This window comes from Arachis ipaensis, chromosome B08 (assembly GCF_000816755.2).
Source record: "Arachis ipaensis cultivar K30076 chromosome B08, Araip1.1, whole genome shotgun sequence".
Lineage (NCBI taxonomy): Eukaryota > Viridiplantae > Streptophyta > Magnoliopsida > Fabales > Fabaceae > Arachis > Arachis ipaensis.
Genome location: NC_029792.2, coordinates 127945872 through 127958038, shown reverse-complemented (window position 1 = coordinate 127958038; position 12167 = coordinate 127945872). Strand labels below are relative to the sequence as shown.

General features: G+C 39.1%; 1 protein-coding gene across 1 annotated transcript in view; it reads right to left on the bottom strand.

The window, feature by feature from the left end:
* LOC107612840 (probable manganese-transporting ATPase PDR2) overlaps positions 1 to 1211 on the bottom strand; it is a gene marked incomplete in the record, with an annotated part of 11803 nt that extends 10592 nt beyond the window's left edge. Inside the window, 2 exon segments of the mRNA XM_021110156.1 lie at positions 543 to 635; positions 729 to 1211. Coding sequence (XP_020965815.1) covers positions 543 to 635; positions 729 to 977 — 342 coding nt within the window.

The following is a 12167-nucleotide window of genomic DNA, read 5'->3' as shown; positions in this document are numbered from 1 at the left end:
CCCCTGGGGACCTGCAATTCTCATTCAAGTTTGCACCCAACCATTTTCCATCCCAGTTCACTCAAAACCAACCAGCTTACAAGGTAAATTCCACATACAAACTCCACAACTCACCAAACTACCATCCAAATTCTCCAGTTCATTATTTTGTAAAACACAAATTCCCAGATAAAGCAATACAGATATCCAGAAGAAGAGAAACAGTCACTCCCATCCATCCTATAGTCCAAATATAAGGACACGACCAGTGTTCAACTATCACTCAGTCAAATTCCAAATATACCTTTAAGTCTTCCATCCAGTAACATTGTCCTCATTCAAGTCAACAACACCAAGAAATGCACATCTCAATGAATACCTCACTTCTCATCACAAAACAAAAGCGCAAAATCAGGTCTAACAACAACTGCAGTTCAATTCATCCCCAATCACTCAACACGCAGTCAAACACTTAAAGACAAGTCTAGCAAACACTACTTCAGATAATAACAAGTACATCCATTTCAAACAAAAACTAAATTGATCCTAAACCGCAAGCTTACAATTTTCCGAAACCTGAGCGGCACGACCTCTTTGGAACCAGAAAACTTCGCCGGCGTTATCTTGCAAGAATCAGCTTGGTGAATATCTCTGACCTGAACGCAAAAACACACAAAGAAAAAGACATAAAAAAACTCCGCTGATCATCAACGCAAAGCAACAGCGTCTAGAACACGCGCGTGCCGTACCTTGCTGTAATGTGCAAAACACTTGAAATCAACGGACCAACCGGTGAAAAGCCAAACGAGGATATGGAGAGCAACGAGGCCGCCGAAAACGATGGCGGCGTCGACGAAGTCCAGGCTCGGGAGGATCGAGGCGAGCCATACGCCGTAGAGAACGGCGAAGGGCCAAACGTCGATTCGCCACGGCAGTTGTTTCTTCCGCATCAAATCGACGCGGTCAACCACCTTGCCGCCGACGTGGAAGCTCGACATTGCGCCGCAGCCGAAGAATAAACGGTTACGGCAGCTGAGGAATCGAATCGTAAGATCGATGGATGATTAGGGTTTTTGAGTTCAGATCTGAAGGGAATTAGAGAAAACTGAGATTTGAGGAAAAGATAAGTTCGGGGTTTTGAGGTTTTCGAAGAAAGTTAGAGAAAAGTGTCTTCAGTTCCCAGCTTTTTTGGGGCTGATTACTGATTACTGATTACTGCGGTTACCACGATGATTTTAGTAACTTAACTAGTAAAGCTGCATTGCTTGTTTCTTGTTCTAAATTAACCTTGCACAAATTCTTTGATTCTTAACATTTTAGCATTTTAATTTATTTTAGATTCCAATTTGATCTCAAAAAGATTTTGGATTGAACATTTACGTTGGTAAAATTTTTTTTACCTTTTAAGATTTTCAAAAATTTTGTTCACGGAAATGGTCCTATATATCACCTTAAATTAAAGAATTCTGCTAAGTAGATAACAAAAATTGCGAATAATGTAAATAATGGGCTGCACTCTCAGGTCTAATAATCTCAACCTAATTACCCATCCTTATTTTCACTTTTACCGTTTACCTGCACTAAACCCTAATTTCATCATTCCCGGCATTATCTCCTCCTGTACTGCCGTCTACCGTCACCAGTCACGAAGCTTTTCTGCGCCGCCGCCGCTCCATTTACATGGTTCGTCGTCGCTCGCTACCCCTCCCTCCACTCCGCGCCGCCGCGTCTCTTCCCTCACGCACCACTCCTTATCCGCTATTGAAGCCCGCGAAATGCACGCCTCTTCTTCTACCTCGACGCGTCGAAATTTTCGTTCTGCTATTGTTCCGATGCTGCATCTCTGGCCAAGCCTCCACACCACGCCGTCGAGTATTCCCTGTCTTCCACCGCGCGTCGCAAGTGTTCATTCACTCCATTGGTATACAGTAGGTTAGTATATAGTTCGGGATTTATGTTACAGAGGAAGTTAAACTGTATGCTTCTTTTATATACCATGGATGTTTCTTTCCAAGTATATAAGATACTAGATGTTATATACACCGGATATTTCTTTCCTATCCATATAGTCATATACTATACTGGATGTTTCTTTTTAATGCGCACCTCGCGTCAGAACTCTCTCTGGCAGCGACGAAGAACTGTGGAGGCGGAGACAGGATGCGGTGTGACGGTGGGATGAGAAAAAACCGGGACGTAGTGTGAAGATGTATTTCGAGGAAGTTAGATTGCCTAATCCTAATTATTCAAATTCAAAAATATTATTATTCCTAATTAAATAAAAATCTAATTTTTTAATTTAATTTAACATTTTTTAACCCGTTGTTTACGTTATTCACAATTAGCGTTGTCCCCTACACTTTCTCTAAATTAAAAATGTAAATACACGGATTTTCAAAATCGATTCAATCCGAACAAAATCTATTAATTGAAAAATAAAATAAAATAGATCAAAATCAAAAAATTAAAAGATTAATGTTCTTGCCTGGAGAATAAATCGGCTCTTGTGACGGATGGTTGCCGAGCTATAATCTTAAAGGTTGAATGGCCAATCCTTCGAATCCGAGCTTTTCTCTTTGGTGAGATGTGAGAGCGTGAGCGATGGAAGAAGGAGGAGTGTACCTGCAAAGGCACTCCAATACTTAAGTCAGTATTGTGTATTTTAAAACTGTCCAAAAGAAGGTACTTTACCTTGCTTTTGTATGGTGAGCTTTTCGTTAGTTACGATTTGAGCATTTACTTCGGATTGGAGGGGATTGATAACGTATATGATCGTTGTGCCGTTTGGTCAGCGGCTACGACTGAAACGTTAATCGGTCGAGTTATAGCTCATAAAAACCGAGTTGTAACGTGTGATACCGAGTTATAACTCGTATTTGTAACTGCCATATCAATTAATATTCTGCAATTTTTTTAGTTTGGTTTGATTTTTAATTATAGTAGGAATAATCTGAACCAAGTCAAACTGAACTGATAATATACCAATAAAAAGGTCATTTACGCTAATAAAATGAATGGAGTTCAAAATTACACAAATTTTCTAAATTAGAATTGGTTGCATACCTTGTCCTGAACATTTCTATATAAATCAAATCAAATTGACTCGATTTACGCTATTTACATATAAATCGAATCAAGTTGATTTGATTTAGTGAAACGATGCGTTTTGGTAACCCGTAATAGTTTACCGTCGAAATTTTTCGACAGTAAAGATGGCGTAAATTCAAATCATGCACCCCTTCCCCCTCATTCGAACCCTCACCAACATCACCACCATCCCTTTCCCTCTTGCGCTCCAGCCACCACCATCGAGACCACCGCCGTCGCCACACCTCTCCGTCACTATCAACCCCCACTGCCGACACCGCCTTCTTCTCCTTCTTCCCCTCCCTCTCAGCGTCACCGCGGTCCTTTTCTCCTTCTCCTTTCGCCCTTCTCAGCCCATTGCCTACAGCTCCCTGCTCTGGCATTTCACGACCGCCACCTCTAGTGCCAGTAACAACTTGGTGTCGTCACCTTCCTCCCTCCTTCTCCGTTGCCTTCTACACCTTGCATTCAAGGTTCTTTGTTTGGACTTTTTTTCTTTTCAAATCCTGTTAGTTAGTTTTAGTCCATTAGATTGGTTTAATTAGTTTAGTTAGTTTAATTTTCTATTTTAGTGGATTTAGGTAGTTAGGATAGTTTAGTTTAGATTTATAGGTTCTAAATTGTTGCTGAAAGTGTCTGAAACTATTTTCAGTTTGCTGGTTGAATTAATGGAGAAATTGTTGCTAAGTGTATTTGGTTAATTATTTGATTGTGTTCATCCACTGTGTTAATTGCTGTTTTGTTGTTTTGCTATTTTGAGTTAATTAGACTACTGTCTAATGAATTTATGATCAATGATGTTGACTTTTTTTTTGTCATTGATGTTGAATTTTGTGAATTGGTGTTGCAAAGATTATTTGTTAATGCTAAGTTATGTTGTTTATGACTTTGGATGCCCAATGTTTGTCAATATACCTCAAAAAGCTTTTTATTAAAAATTTTGGTCAATCTCTTGAAATCATTGCTTGCTCTCCTCTTGTTTTGACTATTTGCAATGATGAAATTTGATTTGTTTTTCCATTGACCGACGTTTTTTAATTTTGAATGTTTGAGGTTTGTTACCTAATATTGCAAGTTTGATACACTTTACCTTATGGAATTTGATTTGTTTAATTTTGGTTTATTTTAGTTTAGATTTGATTAGAATTTTAATTTTAATTTTCAATCAGTTTCAAAGTTAGTTCAATTTATTTTTCTAATCTTAGTAAATTTAGTTTTCAATTTTGAATTGTTGAAGTGTTTGGAATTGTCTAATTGTATTAATTGTTGTGTTGATGACTGTTTTACTGAAAAATTGTTTGCTAATTTGATATTTGCAGATATATCGATAGGTAGAGGTGCTGCGAATCAGGTTGCTAGTCGTGGTCTTAGCCGTGGTCGAGATAGAGGGAGGGTTTTTTCCGGTAACCCCGGGACTTCTGCCTCCTCTCTCTCGACTCTGACTACCTCGATGACGCCACAAGTTGCAGGTTTGGCGGACCAGCCATTTATTATGGTCCCTAACCCCAACTACGCTCCTTCGTCTACGGCAATGACACCGCCTCCTACTGCTCAGCAACCTGCATCCACGTCGACGCCGCCTCCAGCGACAGATGCCGCAGTCCCGGATTCCAACCATGGCAGTGAGCCAGCAGCTGATTCCCCACCATCACCTCTCATTGTATGGTGGATGATTTGGCCTGATGGTGACATGGGGTAAATATCAAGTTGAGTCTCATGTATTTCCTGTTTATTGGTTATCGCTAAAAATACCTGAAAATTGATTCTAGTTTAGCAAATTTAAGTTTAAATGTTGGTTAGTGTTTTTAAGTTTCAATGATTATGATTAACGTTGTTGCTAAAAGTTCCTAATAATTGATTAATGTCTAGTGGATTTAGGTTTCTTTGGTTGCTTGTTTAGTGTTTCCTGTTTCAATGATTATGGTTGTTGCTGAAAGTTCCTGGAAATAGATTTTTTTAGTAGATTTAGGTTGATTTGGTTGGCTGACTTGTGTTTTTTAAGTTTCAATTATTATGATTAACTTTATTGATGAAAGTTCATGCTAATTGACTCCTATATAGTGGATTTAGGTTTATTTTAGTTGTCTGTTTAGTGTTTCCTGTTTCAATGATTATGATTGTTGCTAAAAGTTCCTTAAAATAGATTCCTTTTTAGTGGATTTAGGTTGATTTGGTTCGCTGGCTTATGTTTTTAAGTTTCAAAAATTATGATTAATTTTGTTGATGAAAGTTCCTACTAATTGATTCCTGTTTAGTGGATTTAGGTATATTTGGTTGCGTGTTTAGTGTTTCCTGTTTCAATGATTATGGTTGTTGCTGAAAGTTCCTAAAAATAGATTCCTTTTTAGCGGATTTAGGTTGATTTGGTTGGCTGGCGTGTGTTTTTAAGTTTCAATGATTATGATTAACTTTATTGATGAAAGTTCCTGCTAATTGATTCCTATCTATTGGATTTAGGTTGATTCTTGTTTGTGGGTTGTTAGGTTCGCGCCAATAACAACGCGTGTATTTAGGAGATGACCAATGTTATCAAACTGATGTACAACCATCTCTGGCCCAACTACACGAAGATCCTCGCTGAGACCAGAGACCAATGGTTTCAGAAATGGGCGGTAATTAATACTTTTTTATGTTCAAACCTTTTTATTTATTTTATATCTTCTATCTTACTTAACTAATTTTAAAGTTTCTTTGTTGCAGCTGCACTTTATGTGGGACGCTGAACACGACCTTACCATTAGGAAGATATTCCACCATAAAATAGGTCGGCGGCTCCAGCAGATGTTGGATGATGTTCGTCAGGAGCGGGACCACCGGACACAATGGCTCCGACCGGACATAAAGAAGGCTCTGTTTGTTCATTGGGAGACCGATGAGAAGTTCCGGCATCGGTGTCTCACCAACAGAGCTAATAGGGCATTGGCCAGGTCGTCCAAGTGTACTAGCGGCTCAACGATCTTCATGAAGACGAAGGCCAGGCTAGTATGTAAAGTGACTTTAATTTTGTTAATAACTTAGTCATATTCTTCTGCATACCAATACTCGACATCCTAATCATATTGTTTCAATGCAACATGTGTAGTTGAAGTTGTTGGATCGTGAGGCAACGTTGGCAGAGACGTTCAAGTACACCCACACGCTCAAGGAGAACAAAGAGATACTTGCTGATCAGCAGTCTCAGGACCATTATGTGAGTAAACATACATCTAATTATCTTCTACTATAAAATTACTAGAGATTAAATGTATATCTGTCGGCGTACTAATCACAATAACTTGTGTTAATTACACAGGAGTCCTACATACAGAGACTAAAGGCCACAACTCAACAGTCTCAGCAAGGTGGCGAGGATACCGCCGATGGATCTGCAGTTGTAGTCGTCGATCCCGATGCGGTTGGCACGAGACCGCCTCAGCGTCGAACAAGAACCGCATATACAAGATGAGGTCATTTTTCGCCAGCAGTCTCCGTACATCCACATTCAAGCCGTCATCGGGCTCTGCCACCAGTCGAGCCATCGAGCCCAAGGAAGGTGTGGATTTGGAGCTGTAAGTGCAGGAGCTCTAAGGCAGCAAGCTCAGAAGCTTAATGATTATCGAGAGAGGTATCAGGAGATTCTCAACTACGTGACGTCTATAGATGAGCTCATACTGGAGTGGAGGGAGTCTCTGGAGCGAATGAAGTGTATAGAGGCTCAGATGGAGGTGTACCAGGCCCAGATGCCGCTGGTATCAACCCTACTGGTGGCAGCAGTCCTGCAGGTGGCAACAGTCCTGCAGGTAGCAGTGGTCCTACTGTGGGTGGCAACTCTCCTGCTGGTGGCATAGGGATATCACCACCTTCTGCGCCGTCAACTAGGGCCATGGGACCGACGACGACGACTACATAGATATGTAGTTATTAGTTTTTCATTTTATTGTTTCATTGTATTTATTTGATGTACTTGACTTTTAATTTATTTGAACATTGTATTATTTATTTTAAATAAAAGTTTTTCATTATTTATGAATGGACCACTAACTGTGTGAAAAAAATTAAGTTTAGAATTAAATTTGACCATTTATTTCAAATTAAAAAAAAAAAGATAAAAAAATTGACATTACCGTCGGAATTACCGTAGGAATAATCCGACAGCAATAGTGTGCGAAACAATATTTTTTAGCGCCAAAAATACCGCTGGTAGAATCCGCCGGTAACCAATTGGTTTTCTGAGACGATAATCTGTCGCAACTTCTGACATTAATTACCATCGGATGAAAAAATTTAGATAGTAAATATTTACCAGCGAGGTTTATACTTTTGATTGTTTTCGACGATACTTAGCGTTTTTCTTGTAGTGTCAATACTAACCAATGATTTACAATGCCTGAAAGCCTCGATACACGGGGGGATGTCCAAAAAAGCCAATGAAAATATCCTGATGACTCATCGACTTGTCCACCAACTTGCACAGGACTCGTCTTCAACACCCCACACTACGTGGCATCGTTATCTGCACACCCAGTACCCATCTCGGCAACTCATTAACGACTCTTTCCAATCTCTGTAAATATGCGCAACGACCTTCTGCTTAGCCAACCAAACCGTCTTATAAGTCGGTATGAATCTAAAATGTGCCTCTGTCGCATTCTACAATACCTTGAGCGACATGGCAACATCAGCTCTAATCGCAGGGAGTATGAAAGCCAGGGAGTATGAAAGCCAAAATAACATGATAATCAAGCATCTTGTGATTATTAGATATCGACGTGGCCAGACAAGTACGAGGCCCATTGTACTGTCTTATGTAACACCCTAAGTTCTTATACTATCGTGGAGGTTTTTTTTTTTTTTTTAAATAAGGTGCCACACTTGATTAAGCAAAGAAATGGCTAAATCGTTACGCAAGGAAGGAGTAAATACGTGTAGAGCGCAAAACGAGTAGCGCTAAAACGTTGGGATTTGGATTAAAGTGAAATAAACATCTTAACCATGAGTACGTTTCAAAATACTTATAGGAAACTAAAACAGGAAAAGAAGCTAACTACGTTCTAAACTAATCTCGTCGAAGAGGCTCCCCTACTTGCATCCTATCCTATCCTTGATCAGGAGTCTTTAGTTATTCACGAATCGAGGTACCAGGGGTCTCCCTTCAACACCCTTTTGCGCAGTGAAGACCCGGTTCCGTTGTGTGGGATGAACCAAAACTCGACGGGGTGCCGAAGTGGGGGAATAGGGTACGTATTCCACCTTTGGACTTCCGCAAGGGTTCAACTTCTTCTCTGGTTCCGCCTCCATGGTGTCTTCCTTCTGGCCAGGGTCGTCGGATTCCTCTTCCTCGGCCTCGGAGTCCGACTCGAGGTGTACCACCTTAGGTGACCGCTTTCTAGATGTTGAAGCATTCCTATCTAGGAAGGTTATGACGGGCAGCTGGGGATTTTAAAAACAAGCGTATAACATGGCATGTAATATGCATCTTCTTTTTTGTAAAACATGTGTGTAAAAGAAAGGGAAAACATATAGGAAAATAGAAGGATAACATCAACACAATCATAATTAAATCTAAGGAAAACATAGAACTCAAGCTTTCATTCGTGCCTTATTTCTTTCTTAATTTATAACTTATATGGAGGGTATTGAGCTCAAACCGGTATAAGTGGGAGTCCCCTTCCCTTACCGAAGGTTCTTATCCCAAACGTTTTGGCGATCACCTTCCCTTACCGAAGGATCATCTCGATCGATCACCTTCCCTTACCGAAGGATCATATCGATATCTTGTCTTTGGGGGTCACCTTCCCTTACCGAAGGATCATTCCCTCAGTTTAATTTACAACCAAAGGTTATTTAGACATACACAAGAAGGGAGTCATATAAAAAGATATATTATTATATAAAATTGATGGGATAGTCTCCTTCCCTTACCGAAGGTTTTTATCCCAAACGTTTTTCGATCACCTTCCCTTACCGAAGGATCATATCGATATCTTGTCTTTGGGGGTCACTTTCCCTTACCGAAGGATCATTCCCTCAGTTCTTTAACAAGTACGGTTATTTAGGCATATACAAGAATGAACCATGCGAGAGGAGAGGCATATATCATGATAAAAGAAGCATGTTTGAATAAGATTTTATACGAAAGTAGGTACTCTCGTCCCTAGAGGGGTATAAAATAAATGTACATTATAAAAAAATAGGATATTAATTAGCTGAATAAAACAATTATAAGAAAACATGTACTCTTGACCCTAAGAAGATATTAATGATATAAGGGGTCATTTAGTTGCATATAATAAAATAGGGTTCCTTGAACAAGATATAAAAAGGAGCATGTACTCTCAATATTAAAGGAATAATAATAATGTAACGGTATCAAATGTCATGTAAGGGCACATAGTAAAATTAGGGAATGTTAAATAATTTAATAAAACGTTATAAAGGGGCATGTACTCTCAACATAAAAGGAATAATAATAATGTAACGGTATCAAAGGTCATGTAAGGGCACATAGTAAAATTAGAAAATGTTAAATAATTTAATAAAACGTTATAAAGGGGCATGTACTCTCAACATAAAAGGAATAGTGATTAAAGGGTCATGTAAATGCACATAAAAAAGATATGGGATACATATTAATGGATTCAAGAGGGTATAAAAATAGATAATCATGCTCAGTGTAGATGAGAAATAAGCAAAGAATAATTCATGCCATAAAATACATGAAAGGTGGTAGCCATGCATGGATGGAAGAAAACAAGATAAAGCATACTACATGCCAACATAAGTAAGAAAGGCATAATTTCCTACCTTCTTTTCTAACGCTTCTTTGAGCTTGCCTCTTGTGTTTGCCCACAGAATGTTATTTCTTTGTAGAGAGAGAAGGGAGAGGATAAGTGTTTGAGAGAAGTGATTTTTCTACCTATGGGTGCTCCCCTATTTATATACATTTGGGGATGGGGTGGTTGGGGTATTTTAAATTTCAAACTGAGGGTGGTTACCAGGTTCCTATCCAAAATTTCAAAATTCTAAACTTATCTCCTAACTGATTTTTAAACTTCAAATTTAATTTTGTTTCTTAAAAGGGGCGGTTGTTACATCTTACCTCTCAGATACCCTTCCACTGGTGAAGAGTGATCCGAATCAACTATGTGCAATCGTTGCCAAAATTCTTACACTTTCCATGGTACTTGCAAAGATCAGATTCCAACACTCTGTACTCGATCCCACGGCGGATGCTATAAGTCTTTACGCTTAAGACAACCTCCTCTTTTTTCTGAAACTGCTGGCCAACTTGGAACTTAGCTAGACCTTCTATATCCTGTGTATCTCTAACCCCAAATCCAGAAGTTACTCCATGTAACCCATGTTGTGTCATGGCCTCCAAGTTTAAAGTTGAAAAGTGCGGTGGATACTGATGAGTTCTTGAACTAAGTGCTCCACCACCCTCATCTGGAATACTCATCGATATATCATCATTACTATCATCAGCAATCGTGTCGGGCTCTACATCATCATCATCATTATCACACAGTACATCTTCAACACCATCTGGTGCTCCACCCTCCTCGAAAATAAGGATCATAACACGAGTACCGGCCAACGCAATAGTAAGCTCACCGAAGAGTCAATTATCACCTATTTCTCTATCACAATCGGGTTTAGATCAGCTGCGAAGGACATAAATGCAACCAAAATGCCTCAGGTGCAATCACATGCACAGATGATGAGGAACCAACAGGCATTGAACTAGAGGCAGATGGCATTGCAGCAGAGTGAGGATTCCGGTTCAATCCTCCTGAACTACATAGCACGTCTACAAGCTTGGCCAATAGTTTAGGAGTCCTTTCCTCAGAAAACTGATGACAACAGTGGAACATAACTTGCGAATCTTCGTCACTGTTTATGATGAAAGAATTGTACTTCACACCACACGTAAAACAAAAAGTGAAATTCTATAGAATAATTTCTCCACCCGTTTGATGTCATGCTGTCCCAGTTTTCGGATTATAGTATTTTGAAACTCAATGAGACTCTTAGAAGGTTTGTTGAAGACACTCAACGGATCCTTATTAGTAAATTTTATTCCCGATCGCATTTTTTTAATCGACTCTCTATAGTGCAAGAACTAAAAAACTATTATCATTAGCCATTATGAGTCCCACTATGATGAGGATTTCATGTTCAGCTCCTATTTATATATGTAACTATTATGAGTTAAGTCTTAAAGTGTCCCTAAAGTTATACTCGAGCTTCAAAGTGGTCATTGAAATTAATAGTTACTCAATTTTGTCCCTGAACTTGTACTCCGGGACTGATACTAGTCTCCAAGGCATTTTTCGTTCATCGGAACACTAAAAACGACTTCGTTTTATATTTTTTTAAAAAAAAAAAAGAAAAACACCCGCTTCCCTAGTCCTCTTTTCCCTTTTCCTTCTATACTCCCTTTCCCTTTTCCTAACCCCTTCTCAGTTTTATTCTTTTCCTTCCCCTTCCATGTTCCCCTTCCCCTTTCCTATTTCCAGTTCTCCTTTCCCTTTTCTTTCCATGTCCCTTTCCCCTTCTCCAGTTTCCCTCTTCCTTTCCCTTCTACGCTCCCTTTTTCCTTCTCCAACCCATCTCCAGTTCTCATTTCCCTTTTTCTTTTCGTAATCACTGCCAATAAAAAGCAATACTTTATAACTATTTAAGCAATTCAAAAGAAACAAAATAATAATTTGTTAATTCACAGAGAGAGACCATGGAAGATGGAGAGAATTGTCATATTCTGCTGAGAAGAGGTAGTAGAAGAGAGAAAGGTTATAATCATGACCTATCTTCCTCTCAGATGCAAGTTATGACTTTCTTCTGTAAGGCTCTATTGCCTTCTCTCCCATTAAACAAGGAACAAAATCATGCACTTTTAGTCTTCTACAATATTTTTGGTTCTCAGGCTCCATTAACTGATGAGGTGAGTTTTGTTTTATTCATATGAATCTTGCATGTGCTATTTTTTTTCAATGATCATCACAAACTTAGCCAATTTGATTCAATTATTGTACTTGAATCTTTAGTGTTAGTGTGTTACAATTAAACAGTAGAGAAGAATTTGTGAATTGAATAAAATTTGGAAGGGAAGGGGAAGGGGA